The sequence below is a fragment of the Pelobates fuscus genome, chromosome 1 (genome assembly GCF_036172605.1).
Source record: "Pelobates fuscus isolate aPelFus1 chromosome 1, aPelFus1.pri, whole genome shotgun sequence".
In the NCBI taxonomy this organism is placed as follows: Eukaryota; Metazoa; Chordata; class Amphibia; order Anura; family Pelobatidae; genus Pelobates; species Pelobates fuscus.
The window spans coordinates 43765149-43783532 of record NC_086317.1 but is presented as its reverse complement, the minus strand read 5'-3'; the positions used below and the strand labels follow the sequence as shown (position 1 = coordinate 43783532).

Genomic DNA, 18384 nt, shown 5'->3' with positions numbered 1-18384 from the left:
AATAATACCACTGTTGTCACAACATCCTGTAGTGGAGTTAAAAAAAAAAAAACAAAAAAAAAAAAACATATGGGACTACATATTAAAGAATACCAGTTACCTCCAGATGCCTCGGTAGAGAAAGACCTTGAAACCTGCGCACGTGTTCTGCTGGAATCTCTGGGAGTGTGTGAGCAGCAGTCACTTCGTATTGCATACAGAAGCCAGTTTTAGGAATGTGAGGTCCTTCAGTGACATCCACAAAATCCCCAAACCTGAAATAAATTGCATTAATTAATCAACAAGATAAGAGTCAATCAAAGGAAGGGGAAAATCGCACCTTATCCCTCGAGAGCCGTATGCTGAATCAGTCTCTCATTCAGCATTCCTGCAGATACAATACAGAATTATGAATTCCCCTACTAAACTGGAGTGCTCTCACAATCTCCACCAAGTGGTTCTGCCCATTCATCAGTTCTTATTTCTTCCAGTCCCATGTCACAAGAAGCTCAGTCACTTTTTTGAAACTTTAAAAACAAGGCAAAAACCAGAACAGCCAATGTGGAGAAATGCCATATCAAACCTTATCACCAGAAAACTTCCTATTTATTGCTTGTACTAGACCTACTACATTAACCAATCAATCATTATATTTTCAGTAAAATGACTTTCTCAACTTATGCATCGTGAACACATTTCAATAAATTATTCCTAATTTATTCACTGAACTGGACTTTTAAAACTTGATTCAACAAGTTCTCTTTACACATATCAACTTTAATGCATATTAAAATGCACGGTAAAATAACTTACACGGCTTACAATATTTAATATGCTCAAAATTTAACATAACAAAAAAAAAAACATAAAATCCAGTTCTAGATACACCTTCTGTTCTTAATACATCACAACGCGTTGATTTACTCATAGTGAACACTATATAGAGAAATTTGAGCTTGTACAACACAGCAAAATGAAAACTGGCATGGTATTTAATTTCAAAGAGCAACAAGAAACACCCACGTAAGTGAACAATATTTTTTTTTATTTTTTTTTAATTTTATTTCCCAGCAATACAGGGAGTGCGTTAATGTGATACATGCACATGCTCTCCGTATATTTTACGAAACGCTTTGAGAGACCAGGGAGAGCTCAGACACTTACTTCATGAGGTCATGGGCACTATAGAAGCAAAAAAGATTTATGGGAAAGCCTGCAAAAGAGTACATCATAAGAGTGTTTGTGTTTTATAATTGATTTTGAAAACACATTTTAATGCATATTCAGCATTTTAGATTTTTTATTTTTTTTTAAATGGATTTAAAAAATGACAGTAAATCAAGCCTTAAACGATGAGAATTCAGAATGTCTCTGCAATAGAATACAGCATCTCATCTCGATTTTTGCAGTCTATAGTACTGAATATGGATACTGCTCATCTGAAAATTACTATTCATGATGGTAAAATGACTGAAAAGAAAAATTTATCTGAAACCAGGCAAACGGATAATAAATCTTGGCTTCCTTTTAATCGTATCTAAATGATAAGGTCTAAATTTCTAGGAGTGGTCAGAATGCAGTTTCCTGGCAGCAAACTGTTCTCATTCAGACCACATCTATAACCCTTCCAATCATCCTGCTCTCTTAGCTATCCTTAGATTTTAATTCCTACAAGGTATGTATCCATAGATAATCCTTCACCAACAATAAGTCACATGAGAACGGTCTTTCAAATGGAAAGTGATTTATCACCACTGGTGATAAGGAGTCAGGATTATAACAAGTGTATATCAGGCTTAAAAAAAACACAGTATCAAAACACCCACCTATTAGAGGAACAGAGGCATGTGATAACCTTTCAATGAATGGATATACTGAAAGTCACACTCATTATATATGCATACGTGCATCTGTGGGTTATTCTGAAATGCATCATTACCTTTATCTAAGTTGTGTTTTCACTCAAGTAGCAGTTCTAAGCTTTCCTGGTCACAAGACATGCTTTACAAAAAGTAAAACATACTGTGGGTAACAATTTAATTCCTAGATACATAACAGACAATATTCTGTTTGTGGCACACTTTTAAACAACTTTACACTAACAATCATGACTATTCCTCATATGTACTCAAAGGCCATTACATAAAATACATTTAATTATTATGTGCTGGAGAAAAGGAGACCATCAGCCCAAATCATCCAGGCCGAAGGTATACAGGGACGGAATTGTGTCAATTATCACCCAAGCAGCGTTTTATTACCCACGTGCATGTAGGCCTGTGAACAATGCCATTTCCAATTTAAACTTGGACACTGTGACTATCCCAGTACATGTTAGCTATATATATACTGGCCCTTCATAAACAAATCACATGAGGGCTAATGATAGAACAAAGATACAATTCAGTAAACTTTTACAAAAAGTTTGGTATTTAGTTTACAAATGGAAAGAGATAGAAAGAAATTACAACTAGATTAGAAGAAATTATTAAAGGACAGGGTTAGTCAGTACACAACATCTGTTTATAAGACTTTACGCTTTAAATCATGCTATTATTGAGAGTACAGACAATGGTAGGTATTTTATAAAAAAAAACACCAATGTTGTGTTGCACGCCAAAACAATGCAACCACAAGGCCAGCAGTTAATTGGGGGGGAGGAACTTGCTGTTGTATTAATATCCAGAAGTCTTTCTTTTTTATACTGGAGGTTAAGCATGAATCAGCTTTAAATCTAGAAGCAATCCTCAGTTTTTGTAACAATAGTCATTATCTCAGACTCATTAGACCTACCCATGCTGTGCAGGGCTATATTGCGGATCTCAGCAAGCAGTGCGTCCATGATATTATTTTAGCTGTACAGTGGCGTAGTGCTGTATACGGCAGTGGCCTGTTCAGCATTGGTAGGGTTCCAGCTGTAAATATCACAATACTGCAGGAGCAGACTGTGAGGCTGCAGGGCCAGAATGATGGATTATCTGCTTGTTTAACTCCAGAGTCTGCTTCTGTTTCCAAACAAAAAAATAAAAAATAAAAAAAGTTTGCTCGAGTCTTTACAGAATAACAAATCAACACTGGCCAGAGAAAAAGAATCCCAGAATGGAACCTTTACTCATCAGGGGAATAGGTACTGCGACAGCAAGTGCAGTGAGCGGGGAGTTTAGCGGAAACATGATTCGCAAAAAGATCTACATCTGTTCTGGAGCGAGAGAAAGGGTCACACAACGGTTATCGTTTCTCTGATCTGCACTATACTCTAATAAATATATAGAAACTCGAGCAACCGTCCGAAACAGCTATTTCTTTTTAAGTTTCAAAAAAACTGTATGCTGAAATGTCACTCTGTTGTCCTTTCTCTAGTAGCATGGTGGCAATAAATTACGGTTGACTCATTTGAAGTTGAAGAAAAGCTTATTTCTTGTTTGTGCACATTTGTGGTGCTTACGGGGAAAGTATTGTGGCCCCTCCTGAACACGTACTCACTGCATTCACCAGTAAGGGGGTAAATGCAGTGACCTATACTCTGAGTGAGATACATTAAATACATTTTTATTCTGCTTTGTTTTAACCAATACATCAGCAGTGCAAAGGACTGGTTAAAGAGTGGGAAGCAAGATGCGCAAATGCAATGGTTTAGCACGCTGACTAATAACCAGTTTCACGCATGGAGGTCTAATTAAGCATCGTACCCACCAGACTCCTGTATTCCATCATTACTCTGTGTAGAATTATAAACAAGGATAGATAAGACTAAACAGACGGTGTGCAAAAGGTTAAAAAGCCATATATAGCACAGATAAATGCCGCCACTCCCACACAGATCCTCCTATAAAACTATATAATATACATGGGAGGGTGCCAAACACCAGAGCAAAACTTTTTATTTATTTTTTTCATACCAAAACATTTTCAACAATGGTATGTATGGAACATATGGAATTGAAAACAAGTGGAGCTCACAATATAAAGTAATAAATTCAGAACATACATTACAACAATAAAACATAAATAAATAAAAGATAAAATGTATATATATATTTATAGAGATAGATATATACACACAAAATCTCAAAGTCAGTTCAGCTCGGCAACTTGGCCTAAACTTGAAGTTATCATTGAATTCACTTTGTATTCTGAACAAGAGAAACTTAAGCAAGTAACCCTCTCGGCATTACTAGATAATTTAAACACTTTGGGTAACGTAGCTTAGTGAAAATTAATTACAACTTTTCACACATGGACAAGAATATAAATCATATCCTGCACAACAAAATCTCTCTCAGAGGAACAAACCCAAACCAACTGGTTTTTATTTACTAGACCATATGAAATATAAAACACTTCCAATATAATGTGTACCTATATCCAATCACAACCCGGAAATGCTAAATTCTGCAGTAACAAATATCATGACCATGTAAACAATGTAAATGTACACATTCAAAGCTGGACAGCTGGACGTGCATTAACCGTCTGGATGAATCTGAAAAAATGAATGACTGCGTGATGATCATGTTCACATTGTAAATGTCTGGCCAATTCCAAATTCTAGATAGCAGTCCAAAGATTAATGAGGCTAAACATTTGAACAATTAAATGTAGTTTTCCATAGAGTACAAACTGTAAGTCGCCATACAGAGTCTAGAGATAAGCTGGCTCGTTCTGGCTCAAATTAAATTAGTCACCAACACATTCTGCAGTGTTGAAAAAAACAAAAATGAAAAAAAAAAAAAAGCAGATTACAAAACTCAGTGTAAAGTGAGTAAATCTTGAGAAAAAAACATTGTTGTTATTCTGAACAAGAGGAAAATAATTATTTAAAGTATATGAGGTTTCACAGCAGATACAAAGCATTAGTTATTTGGCTTGTCTGCCTTTAGTGTGAATTTCTAGTCAATACGGCTGTGATAGCCCAGCTTGTAACTACAAGAATGTACAGCAGGGTGAGTCAAACACCTGACATCCCACTGTTACCATATTACCAGTCCCATTAACCAGTGTTGCCAACCACATTTCTGTATTTTGGCTGGCAAAAGTTTGTGTTGCATTATGGGAGCAGCTGGAGCTTTTATTTTTAAATTAATTTGTCTGACCTCCTATGTGTTTTCCACCAAGATAGTAGGATAGCAGTAAAAGGTTACAAATAGGACGTCTGTCACACAGCCACCCCTCATCCAAACAAAGCAGCCAGCATGCAAAAATGCTTAAAGCGGCACTGTCACTCTGTGTATTTTCTGCCATAGACCCCACAAGGTGAAATGTCTACAATAGCCAACACATATATACGTACCTTTTTTGTGTGTTGTTCGAATTGTCTGTATGTGGCAGCTACCCCTGAGGCTTGTGTCGCTTTAAGTCTCTCAACCAACTATAATGCAATCTTTATAGCCCGCATGACCTTTTAAACACAGTATTAAGCTATGTGCAATTTTGTGTTTGGTTTTTAGATATACAACTGTAACCCCAAATATTCTATTTGTATATAGGGTGATATGTCTGTCTGGGTGGCGGTGGCCAAAGTGGCAGCAGACAGGGAAACGTACTTGCCTTAAATGGGACACTATAGTCACCAAAATAGCCTATTGAATCAGTGTTTGGGTTTATAGATAATGCACTGCTCATTTCACTGCCATTGAGAAGTTAAATCACTTTTGTTTCTGTTTATGCAGCCCTAGCCACATTGTCCCTGGCAGTGACTGACACAGCCTGCATGAACACACAATGGCTTCATTTCCAACCATATGTAACTTACTTTATTTGTTTGTTTTTGTCTTACAACTTTACATGTGTCAATATATGCTGCAACATATCAACAGGAAACATATTCCTGATGGTTACACTGCAAATTTGCTGCCTCGTTTCACAGGTAGCACTTAGTAGACAACAATTTGGTATAAAAACAACAATCCAATTGTTAAACCATTTAGAAACTATAATTCCCCACTTATTACTAATAACGAACTACTAATCAAATCAAATGGCATTTGTCCTTTAGAGCCCTGGATTGAGAGAAAAACAAAACACAGATAGCTGTCTTGCCAAGCTTTATTTTATACAGCAAGATGCAATAGCTGTCACTGGAACAAATTTTGAGAAATCGAACCATCAATAGGAAAGGTTCCAGACTTGCTCTGGAGTTGTTTGTTTTTTTTTTGTTTTTTTGTTTTTTTTTATGAACATCTTTTATGTGATTTTGTTTTCTTTTCCCCCTTTTCTTTTAATTTTTTTTATTTTGAATTAAACAAACAGAACATTTACGCATACAATCATTGTTATTGCTATCTTAAACATATAAAACCGAAAGAAAAAAAAACCCATCATATATCAAATACATACATATGCCTTTGGTTAGTTGGATTCAGTGCTGAGGGGAAGGAGATGAAAATTGTTTATAAAGAACCAGTCATATCAGTTGTGCAATCATGTCACAGGATCTTTAAGAATACTAAATACTTAATCACATTTGTCCCATATAGTATTTTCTGTGAAAGATTTCATTATTCCAACGCCAAAACGTTTCCATTTCAATCGGGAATGTAAATTGTTTTTGTACTAGTGTCAATGGGAAACCAATTTCAACCTTCCAGTGCCTGGCTATTACTATTTTGGTTGCTAGTAATAAATAAATAGTCAATTCATTTATACAGGATAGAGAGGGCCAGTTTGTATGGAGTAAATCATTTTCTGGAGATCAGATGTAACTTGCTTTAAATGTTTTAATCTCCTGCTCTTTAAATTGAGCTTAAACTACATACAGGAGGTTCCTGCAGGGTCTAGCAAGCTATTAACAGAGCATGAAATACGAAATTATAATTTAAACTGAATTTACAATAAAGGAAGTGTAAACATTAGATGACTCTTTACAGGAAGTGCTTAGGAAGGCTGTGTAAATCACATGCAGGGAGTTGTGACTAGGGCTGTGAAGCAAAATGAACGCGGTTATATACTTTTTTTGGCTGTCCGTACCCCCCGTTCGTTTATTGAACTAACTTTGTGTGGTCCCCTTGTTCGCAAATCATGTTTGGGCTTAATTAGAAGATGGTGCTTATCCCATTCTAAATAGAATAGGAATGAGTCTTAATGAAATATCTATGGGTAGGTATTAATGTTTCTTTTGGACATGATACTGGAACACAAGGCTAATGGCCATCAACATATAAAGGGACCCCTGTCCAAGAGGGAATCTAGGCAAATGGTAAGCTAGAGAGTTCGTTTATTTTTAAACCAGATTTCCAGGCCACTTATGTGTGACTTCTCACACCTTACAGAGCAGTTCTGTTGAGGTCCCAGCTTCAAATATGAATAAAGGCTATAAACCTTCTGACCTCCCATGCAATCAAATTGGCCCCTTTTGAAAATGTATTTTTGGAGTGTTTTAGAATATTGTATATTTATTTTTCTGTAGAGGATCCTGTGAGGAAAAGCCTTGTATTACTGCATGGGAGACACCTTGTAGGGGTCTGTGCATAAAAGCGGTGTGCGGCCAAAATAAAATGAGTTGACTCCCAGAACTGTGTGTCGTCCAGTTACTGGGTGGGTTTGACTTGGATATTTTACTGCTTCTTCAGCTACAAGGATTATACAGCGGAAATATCTATGCTAGGTATTGGAGCTCTGCTACAGGCTGCATAATCAAAAGTGATTAATCCCTTAAATTGCAGAGAATTGAGCATGATTTATACACCAAAACTGCTTCATTAAGCTAAAGTTGTTTTGGTGACTATAGTGTCCCTTTAACCTTCCCTACTTGGAACCATCATACTTCAAAAGCCCCTAGTGACTTAATCTGCCATGAGCGATCTTCACTGCTGTGGAGTCTATGAAGGCTCCTACACGGGACACTTCCCTAGATAATCTTGCACACAAGCAATACGATGTCACAGGCATCTACTGTGCATTTTGTAAGTAAGGTCTCTTCCCATCAGACATTGCAAAATGTCTTTGAAATTTGTTGCAAAGTCAAAAAGAGCTTTTTATAAAGATTCTATCAAGATTCTAGAATGAAAGCGATATGAGCCTCATACTATTTGTGAGGAAAGGGTCTTCACATGCAAATGATTTCTGGCGGCCACCTTCGATGTGCACAAGAACCACTCCAGGTAAAGGATATCTGGTAACCAAAACACTTTCACAGTTTTAAAGTTGTAAATACCCAATTGCAATTAAGCCAACAAGTTTTTATCGCGGCTGATAGCATCACATTCTAAACTTGGCTAATACTCTCTGATTTACATTTAATGAGGAACACTGAAACCAAATATCTGCAAATCAATCAGATTACTTTATCTCAACATTTAGTTTCAGTACCATGCAGAGCTAGTTTCTGTCATGTCTTAAATGACTGTGGCAGCTCTTGGCATGAATTCAACATCTTACTGAGACGACAAATTCAAGGACAACTAGGTACGAGGGGATTTCTTACACTTACATACTGGTGCCTGACCCCAAGGCCAAACTTTTAATCAAACAGACCATTTAGATATTGGGTAAAATGGCTCCATTAATGCCATAACTGTGGCCTACCTAATGTTGTTGGACTACAAATACCATCATCCTTAAACAGTCAGGGCAGGTCCACATCAATGAGTAACAGCTCCTAAACAAAATGGATATATCAAAAGTAAAAAAAAGATCATGTATCTGCAGCTACTGCCATCCCTATGCTTGTTCCCAAGCACAGACATTCTCATTGAGGAATAACCAGATGCCTCTGAAAACTTGCAGAGCAGCAGTACATGACTATCTAATCATAGAATTCTTAATGAGCTGAAGCACCTACCATTTGAGCTTAATTAGCTACAGGTAGTTAAGCTACGTATAAGAAACACCTCCCCGCCTGCCTGACATCCAGAAAGGCATAACAGGTTGCAATTATTAAAATGCGGATTTCATTGAAATCTGCACTTTTATCAAATAAAAAGCGCTTTTTAAGTTTAGAGTTTTCCTTTAAGTTCACATTGACCTAAAGAGGAACTGGAGCGTGTTTGTTTTTAAAGACTTTGTTCAGAGTGAGTTTGCTGTTGATTTGAAATAGGAATTATGGTGGATGATTTGCATTAGATGCAAATGTTATGTTTGAATTATATTTCAATCTTTAAAAAAGGACCCATTATAAAAATATGAACATCACAAAGAATGAGCTAAAGTATTCTGTTCACAGGTAAGACACTTTTAACTTAGCATTGTTTGACAGTGTCGGTTGTTAAAGTTACTCACTTGTGAAGCATCACCATCCCATGGTTATTTGCAGCTTTTTCTTCCACCATAATCAACTTATACCTAAATAAAAGAACCATCCGTTATTACTGGATCTTACTACATAACTTCATGCAATCCATAATCAATGCTAACAAACATGCAAACGTTGATAGGAAGAATGCTCAGTCTTTACATTCACAATATTTCACAAAAAAAGGACCAGTTCACAAATAGGGATATGAAGAGATTATTGTGTGAATGAAGGAAAATACAGGACAGTTTAAAAGAGTAGCGATAGTGAACTATCAAAACTACTAAAGATGAAAGGATTATGGGGTATTTAATGGTATTAAACCAAAATGAAATGGGGAGAGGCAGTTCACCTAGCACTCACTGACAAAGACTGGGAAGGAATAAGGAGATGATACAAATTAATAACTTGGCAATATGGAGGTTGCAAGTGGGAAATAGTTTTTATAGGTTTTTTATTTTATCTGTTTGTCCATATTTCTGTATTCTTAGAAAAGTTTGTATCACTTAATTTAAGTTTGTGTCACTAAGGATCAACCACTCCTATTTGTGAGTCTTTGATTAATATAGCTAGTGGAATTTCCAACAGAAAGTTATTACGCATTTATGTTTTAATGAGCCTGGCACCGCATTGTTTTATTATATACAGATGCTTCCATCCTACACTCTGAATAAAACAATCAAAACATCAGCCTTCGGACATATACCATCTTTGAAGTAAAACATATACACGAGTGTACTTATCAGTGACTATGAAATATGGGAGTGGCAAGCTGGAACAATATCAGTTAAATAAACATCCAACAAAGCATTTTTTTTTTTAATTCTTTATTTTTGCAGTGCAGGATTATGTACACAATTTTAGGTGAACATTGTAAAAGATAAAACAAGATAAAGCAATGGTGTAACATACAATATCAGGAAAACGTGCACTGTTTTTTATATTTATATATAACATGGTGGATCAGTATGTGTCAAAACGATTTTCAGATGAGCTAGTTACAATTTAGTTAAGCCTAGTGACAACATTATAACGATTAATTATATGGTGCCCACCAGCCTTATTATTCCTAAGATTTAGTCAGGCTAAGTAGCTGGTGGAGTGTAAAGGTTAAGTAACAGAACATCAAAACAATATGAGGATGACATGTTTCGGGTAAGTAGCTGTAGTACAGTGTGAGTGTAGCTCGGGTGGTTGTGGTGGGGGGGAGCGATAACTGTCGGCTTGGGCATAAGTACCACAGTTTTGTCTTGACCTATAATGTTTCACTGTGAATAAGTTAGCCAAAGAGTTTTCTATGCTGGTGTGAGTGGTGCCGTTGTCAGGGTACTCACCTGTGAGACAGACGGCCAGACGTGGTCGCCCCTGGAATTCCCAACAGGGGACTTGAACCGGGGTACTTATCTATCCCAGTCCTGCTCTCTGCCTCTGAGCCACAGCAGCTTTACCTGAGACTTCTGATTCCGGTCTTGTTCATCCTGGCTTGGCTACTACACCGGGGGCTGCACCATGACTTGTCTGCTTCTCACCTGACTCTGATCTTCATTAGCAGGGTATTTAAACCCAGCCTCGCCCTGCACTCATTGTCAAGTCTTTGATCTGTGTTCCTGTGTCGTATCAGTGTTCCTGTTTATTCTGCTTCGTATATTTGACCTCGGCTTGTGACTACGTTTATTCTAACCTCTGGCATCCTTTGACCTCGGCTATCCCTCGACTATCCTGCTGGTTCTGCCCTTGCCTGTCCTGCGAATTTGGTACTGCATCCTGCACAGCCCCCGTGCACAGACCCACAGGCCAGGTGAATTCTTACCTGACCACCTCGGCCTGTGGCTATCTGCAAGGGTGAGCGACATATCTGCGCTACAGACTCCCAACTCAGGTAAGACCCTGACAAAAGACTTGACCAATATGGAGTCCGCAGAAATGTGCTCACCCTCACTCCAGCAAGTGTCCAGCCTGGCCCAGATTGTTTCGGAGTTGCAGCAGGAACTTTTTTCTCTTAAAGGCGCAGTACATCCAGCTCCGGAACCCTTTGTCATCATGCCCGACAGATTTGATGGTAACTACACGTCCTTCCAGTCATTCAGGATGGATTGCGAGGTATTGTTCTCTTTAAAGCCTCGAACTTACGCCACGGATTTCATCAGGGTCAGAGCGGCTATCAACCTGTTGTCTGGACGCATTAAAGTTTGGGCTTACCAAATGTTGCAGAGGAAGAGTCCTGTCCTTGTCAGCTGGGAGTCCTTTATTATTGCTTTGGACTCACAGTGCAGGACCACTAAGCCCAAGCCAGCTCCACCTACTAAAAAATCGCGGAGTCTACGTCACCACACCCCGGTGATACCCTCTTATGATCCAGTTCCCAGGAGAACTCCAGAGGTATCCTGTGTTCAACTTGATCCTGAGGAGCCTATGCAAATTGGACGTGTCCACTGCAAAGTCACACCGGGAGAGAGGGACCGAAGGAGAAGCCATGGTCTGTGCTTTTACTGTGGAGAAGGTGGACACTTCATCACGCTTTGTCCTGTTCGCCCTCCTAGACCCCCTGCTCCAGAGTCGTCTGCCTTTACTACCAAAGTTGCTTCCTGTATTACCACCACTACTTCCTGCCCACTTGAAAAGGATTTACCTAAGGATTGTGTCATTGCTTCTAATGGCACTACGGTCTGTAAAAAAGACTTGGAAGTGTTCGAAAAAGCACTGCTAGCTGCGAGCACTGTCCCTCCCGAAGTTGTGGAAGTTTTTGTCACCCCTACCCGGAACCTAGACCGATCGTCCGCTGTACCAGAAGCTGGTACTGGGAAATCCCGAGCTAATCAGGGATCCCATACTGAGGACTTTCACTATGGGGACTCGACGGATTCTGAGAGTGACTCTGGAGAGACGGATTGTTTCAATGAGGAGCCTACCTACGCCCAGAGGTCGTTTTTGAAGGGGGAGGTACTGTCAGGGTACTCACCTGTGAGACAGACGGCCAGACGTGGTCGCCCCTGGAATTCCCAACAGGGGACTTGAACCGGGGTACTTATCTATCCCAGTCCTGCTCTCTGCCTCTGAGCCACAGCAGCTTTACCTGAGACTTCTGATTCCGGTCTTGTTCATCCTGGCTTGGCTACTACACCGGGGGCTGCACCATGACTTGTCTGCTTCTCACCTGACTCTGATCTTCATTAGCAGGGTATTTAAACCCAGCCTCGCCCTGCACTCATTGTCAAGTCTTTGATCTGTGTTCCTGTGTCGTATCAGTGTTCCTGTTTATTCTGCTTCGTATATTTGACCTCGGCTTGTGACTACGTTTATTCTAACCTCTGGCATCCTTTGACCTCGGCTATCCCTCGACTATCCTGCTGGTTCTGCCCTTGCCTGTCCTGCGAATTTGGTACTGCATCCTGCACAGCCCCCGTGCACAGACCCACAGGCCAGGTGAATTCTTACCTGACCACCTCGGCCTGTGGCTATCTGCAAGGGTGAGCGACATATCTGCGCTACAGACTCCCAACTCAGGTAAGACCCTGACAGCCGTGTTGTGTGGTAGGCGTTTTTTGCTCTGTGAAGCTTGGTGTGGTGTGGACCTCGTTGTGTGTTCTGTTTGTGTGGTGTCAGTCCATAACAAGTAAGTCAGTGCCCCCGTTGGTGTTATTTAAAGATCCCCTGTTACCCGTGGGAGGGGGAGGGAGATTTCAAATGGCTTTACATAAGTGGCTTTAAAGTGCCCTTGGTTGCCAACATTCGTGTGAGTTCTACCATAAAATTTCGGCAATATCCTTTTAACATATATACATTGTAACTGGTTCATGAGTCCAGGGGGTGCAGCGTGTAATGCTGCTTAAAGTAGACTGGCCTGGATACCGGGTAGTTTCAGGGCTGTGTCAGGTGTTGGTTGCCGAGGTGATCGCCGTTTCGGCTCTTCTAGGGACGAATGGGACCGTTGTTGCGGGATTCCACGCGGTGCTGTGTGCCGGCGTGGTTCTGTTCTCCGGTGGAGGATGAGCGATCGGGGGAAGTCCCAGGGTCGGTAGCAGTTCATTTGCCACTTGTAAGTCCAGGATGGTAAAGGTCGCATTCCCGTGGTGGATCAACAGTGTGTGCGAACCTCTCCAATGGTAGGTGATTTTATGTTGGCGTAGGAGGGCTGTAAAGGGCTGAAGTGTGCATCTCCAAGCCAGGGTGGGCCCGACAAGTCTGTGTAAAAAGATAGCTGCATATTTTCAAACAGGTACGGAGATTGGTTCCGCGTGGCCTGCATCACCGCCACCTTGTGATTTTGGAAGCAAGCCAGGAGGTCTCGTGGAAGGCGAAATATATTTTCGATGGGTACCTGTCTGGCTTGCTTGGGAGGTAAAAGTGACTGCATTAGTCTCCGCAATGTGTGTGGGAGTTCAGACTCCGGTATCTCCTCTCCTATGCCTCGGATTTTTATGTTCCGGCAGCGACTCTGATCCTCTAAGGTTGCTATGTGCTGCTCGTATGTGGAGTGCTGTAATTTGATTTGTTGTAGGACTTGAGTGTGTTGTTTGGTGCACTGGGAGTCAGCCTCCAGTGTGCCCAGACGGCCCGTTAGGCCTTGTAGGTCCTTGCGCAGTTGGGCCATGTCGGCATGTATTGTTAGTCGGAGATCTGCTAGGAGGTCTTTCATGACCATAACGGTCACAGGTGAGGAGTCTGTTTTCGGGGGTGACTTACGAGGTGGTATTTCCTCGTGTGGGTGCTCCATCTCAGTCTCCGTGGTGAAATCATCGGAGATATCCGAGCCGTAGTCGTTGTAAGCGGCCATGTTGGGGCCTTGGGCGCTAAGTGCCTGCTTACACATGTCGCCGATGCTGTGGTGCTGCCGCGGGTTGTCGGGCTTAGATTTTTTATTTTTGCGGCCCATATCGTTGGTGGATGCCTGCAGGTCGGTTTGGCACCGGTTTCGTTGGGCTGGGTTCGTGTTAGCTGGTCCAAAGTACTCTTTTGCAGCGGAGCTCGCTTGGCGTGCGGCCATTCAGGTCAGTTGCTTGGCTCCGCCCAACAAAGTATTTTTTATTTTTAAAAACACCCAATTTTCCCATAAATTTGCTCGTAGTAAATAGCTTACATAATATTCCTGGAAAACACACCTAAAACTATACTAACACAATTCTCAAACTCCCATGTCTCCCTCATGTTTGGAATTGAAATCAGGGCTTTGTGCCACTCATACCCAATATTCTCTCTATGCGCTTTCTGATTTTTTTTTTTTTTTTTAAAGAATCTCACGTAACAGTTGGCATAAGAACAAAAGACACTCAATTCCAATAACACTGTGCATTTTAACAAGAGAGTCTACCTAGATCACTCACAAACTGTACCTAGAGGGAACAATGCCTCCAACAAGGTGAAAATTAACAATCTGAAGCCAGACTCATCAGTTGAAAGGTCTCCCCAGAACCCTCTGCAGTCCTACCCTGGATACAATTCAACTACTCAATAAGTAATACTATGCTTGAGTGGTTTTCGTTTTATATTGATATCCTATAAAAAAAAAAATGAAAGATTAAAAAAAGCAGGCATTAATCAATACCTTACTGCAAACCTGTTTTTCTTTTCTTTTTTTTTACCAAATAGTACTTTATTGCATATCTAGTCACAAAACCAAGGATACATTGCATACATATGTGATACATATACAACGTTCCAGGTAATAGTGCACTTTCAGTGAACAAGCACCCACATGGAATATCCAAAGGTTAGAAAATGTATCTCCCAATCTCCAGGGAGGAGAAGGATGAAAAAGGAGGGGTGGTGGAGGTGAAGTAACGTATATTAGTCTTAAGACTATTTCAGCAAGAGTGACCTATCCATGTGGGATAGGTACATGATTTCGGCATGCTGCCAACAGAGAAACTGGAATCATACGGAAGACTAAGTAAAAAAAAACTAAATACACAAGGAATACAAAATGTATATAGACTAGATATAGACAGAAAGCAGACAGATACATGACACGACAATTTATGGAAAGTGGCATGTAAGTTGGAACATAGGTCTAGTTGACGGGTTGGTCCATCACACAAACCTAGCTAGGTGTCTATTTTGATGTACTGTAATGTGTTTTGTGTTCCATAGTGCCCATGCATCCTTCCAGAAGCCTGTGGTTTATCTAAGGGTTGATCTATATTTACCATTTATTGTGGTTCGATTGATTACTTCAGGAAGAGTGGGAGGCAAGCTTCAAGTTTTAGCTATTGTGATCAAAGTTGCAGATATCGAACACATTTACGCAAGTCAGTGGGGAGCAGAAGAAAGAGGAGACATTCATGTGTATTAGGAATGACCTGATGGATATTTGGATCACAGATATTACTTCCAACTAGTATGCAGTTATCTTGGGACACCTCCACCATATATGTAGATTTGTTCCTGTATCTCGATTACATCTCAACAGAGATCTCAACAGTTGCTAGATATCAAAATGAAAGTTTAAAGTTTATGTGGCTGGCTCCATGTACCATTGGTATAACATCTTCCTTAAGATTCAATGTTTGCAGAATTTAAGGTAAGTTCCCTATAAATAATCATTTTAAAATGGTCAAAAGTTTCCCATTTTAATGTAAGGTGCATATTAGAAATTAGGAACCGTTATCTGTACAGTTAGAATGGGTATAGCTGGGGATAATGGTGACTGGGAAGATAATAGATAGTGACATTTATCCCATAAGGACAGCATATTCCTTGTCAAAAGAAGTAGATCTGTGATTGGAGGATGCTGGTCCTCAGGTAGCAATAGCAGATGTGCTGTATTAAAGGAACACTATAGTCACCAAAACAACAAATTAATTAAGCAGTTTCTGTGTATAGATCATGCCTCTCAAGTTTCACTGCTCTATTCACTGCCATTTAGGAGTTAAATCACTTTGTTTCTATTTATGCAGCCCTAGCCACACCTCCCCTGGCTGTGACAGACAAAGCCTGCATGGAAAAAAAATGGTTTCACTTTCAATTAGATGTAACAACTTAAAGATTTGATATCATGGTCTGTACATTGAACTTTAATTACATACACAAGGCTCCAGCAATGTCTAGCAAGCTATTCACAGGGCAGGAGATACAAAATCCAAATAAAACAGAATTTGCCATAAAGGAAGGATAAACATTAGATGACTCTCTACGGGAAGTGTTTAGGGAGGCTGTGTAAGTCAAATACAGGGAGGTGTGGCTAGGGCTGCATAAACAAGGTTTTTTAAATTCCTAAATGGCATAGAATTGATCAGCAAGACTGTATGGGCATGAACTATACACCAAAACGGCTTAATTAAGTTGTTTTGGTGACTATAGTGTCCCTTTAAGTTGTTGTGACCAATATGTTTATCATAGGCGTGCGCACGGGGTGTGCCGGGTGTGCCTGGGCACACCCTAATCCCCGCGGCACGCTGATGTATTGAGACCGGCAGGGGAGATCTCAGGATCCCCCCCTGTTGGCTCATGCAGAGCTGGCGCTATCCGAGCGCTGGCTCTGCTCTCAGCCTCCCCTCACCGGCTCACAGGCAGTGAGGGAGGCAGGAGAGGACCGGCGGAGCTATTGCCAGCAGCTCCGCCGGGTTCCTCTCGCGAGATCTGAGCGTTGACGCGGTAACGCTCAGATCTCGCGTGAGTGAACTCTAGCCCTGCGGGGCTAGAGTTCACTCTCCACTGGACCACCAGGGATGGATGGTAGCAGCAGGATCCCCCCTCCCAGGCATAAGGTAAGAAGGGAGGGGGGATAACTGATATGCCCCCACCTCCACTGGACCACCAGGGAAAGCAGCAAGGAAATATCCCCCCTCCCTACATAAAGTAAGAAGGGAGGGGGGATATTGAGTAATGTACCTCCACCCCCCACAGTCACCCACACACACATATACACAGCACCAACACACATACAGCACCCACACACGGCACCCACAGACATACACGGCACCCACAGACATACACGGCACCCACAGACATACACGGCACCCACAGACATACACGGCACCCACAGACATACACAGCACCCACCCACACATACACAGCACCCACCCACACATACACAGCACCCACCCACACATACACAGCACCCACCCACACATACACAGCACCCACAGACATACACAGCACCCACAGACATACACAGCACCCACACACATACACAGCACCCACACACATACACAGCACCCACCCACACATACACAGCACCCACCCACACATACACAGCACCCACCCACACATACACAGCACCCACAGACATACACAGCACCCACAGACATACACAGCACCCACACACATACACAGCACCCACACACATACACAGCACCCACACACATACACAGCACCCACACACATACACAGCACCCACACACATACACAGCACCCACACAAACACACAGCACCATCACAAACACACAGCACCATCACAAACACACAGCACCCTCACAAACACACAGCACTCTCACACACATTACACAAACAGCACTCTCACACTCACACAGCACACTAACAGTACCCTCACAAACACAAACAGGACCCTAACAAACACACACAGCACACTACCAGTACCCTCACACACAAACATCACCCTCACACACAGTACATTTACAGCACCCTCACAAGTGCACACACACACACAAACAGCACCCTGACACACAGTACATTCACAGCACCCTCACAAGCACGCACACAAACAACCTCACCCACATAGTACACTACCAGCACCCTCACACACACATCACACTAACAGCACCCTCACAGCTTTGTGTCTGTGTGTGTATATATGTGTATATATACACACACACACATATATATATATATATATATATATATATATATATATATATATATATAGAAAATGAAGAATCAGAGCACTCCAAAGGGCTTTAGTAAAAAAATGCTTTATCTGTGTGAAGAAATCGACGTTTCGACCCGCAGGTCTTTATCAAGATAACATAACATGCAAACAAGTGTACTTAAATAGCAATGGTAATTAGCAAGACATTACTTACCCCAGTGTGAACGTGGTGCCCCATCACCATGTGTAGCCGTTGTGTGATGATTAAGCTGTGGCCAGTGGCGTGCGTAGCCCAGTGATGACGTAAACAGGTATGTGTCCAATGAGTATCATGAAAAAGTATCGTGTGTGTAGAGACTATTATTACGGGCGCATGCGTGAAAGCGTGTGGCGCGGAGAGACGCGCCGAGAT

General features: G+C 41.1%; 1 protein-coding gene across 1 annotated transcript in view; it reads right to left on the bottom strand.

Moving 5' to 3' along the window:
* The window catches only part of MRPL39 (mitochondrial ribosomal protein L39), a 125899-nt gene that overhangs the window by 16622 nt on the left and 90893 nt on the right, over nt 1–18384 (bottom strand). Inside the window, exons 7-8 of the mRNA XM_063448303.1 lie at nt 9196–9258; nt 101–254 (exon numbers count right to left, since the gene is read on the bottom strand). Of these exons, the coding sequence (XP_063304373.1) occupies nt 101–254; nt 9196–9258 (217 nt within the window). The remainder of the gene's footprint in view (nt 1–100; nt 255–9195; nt 9259–18384) is intronic.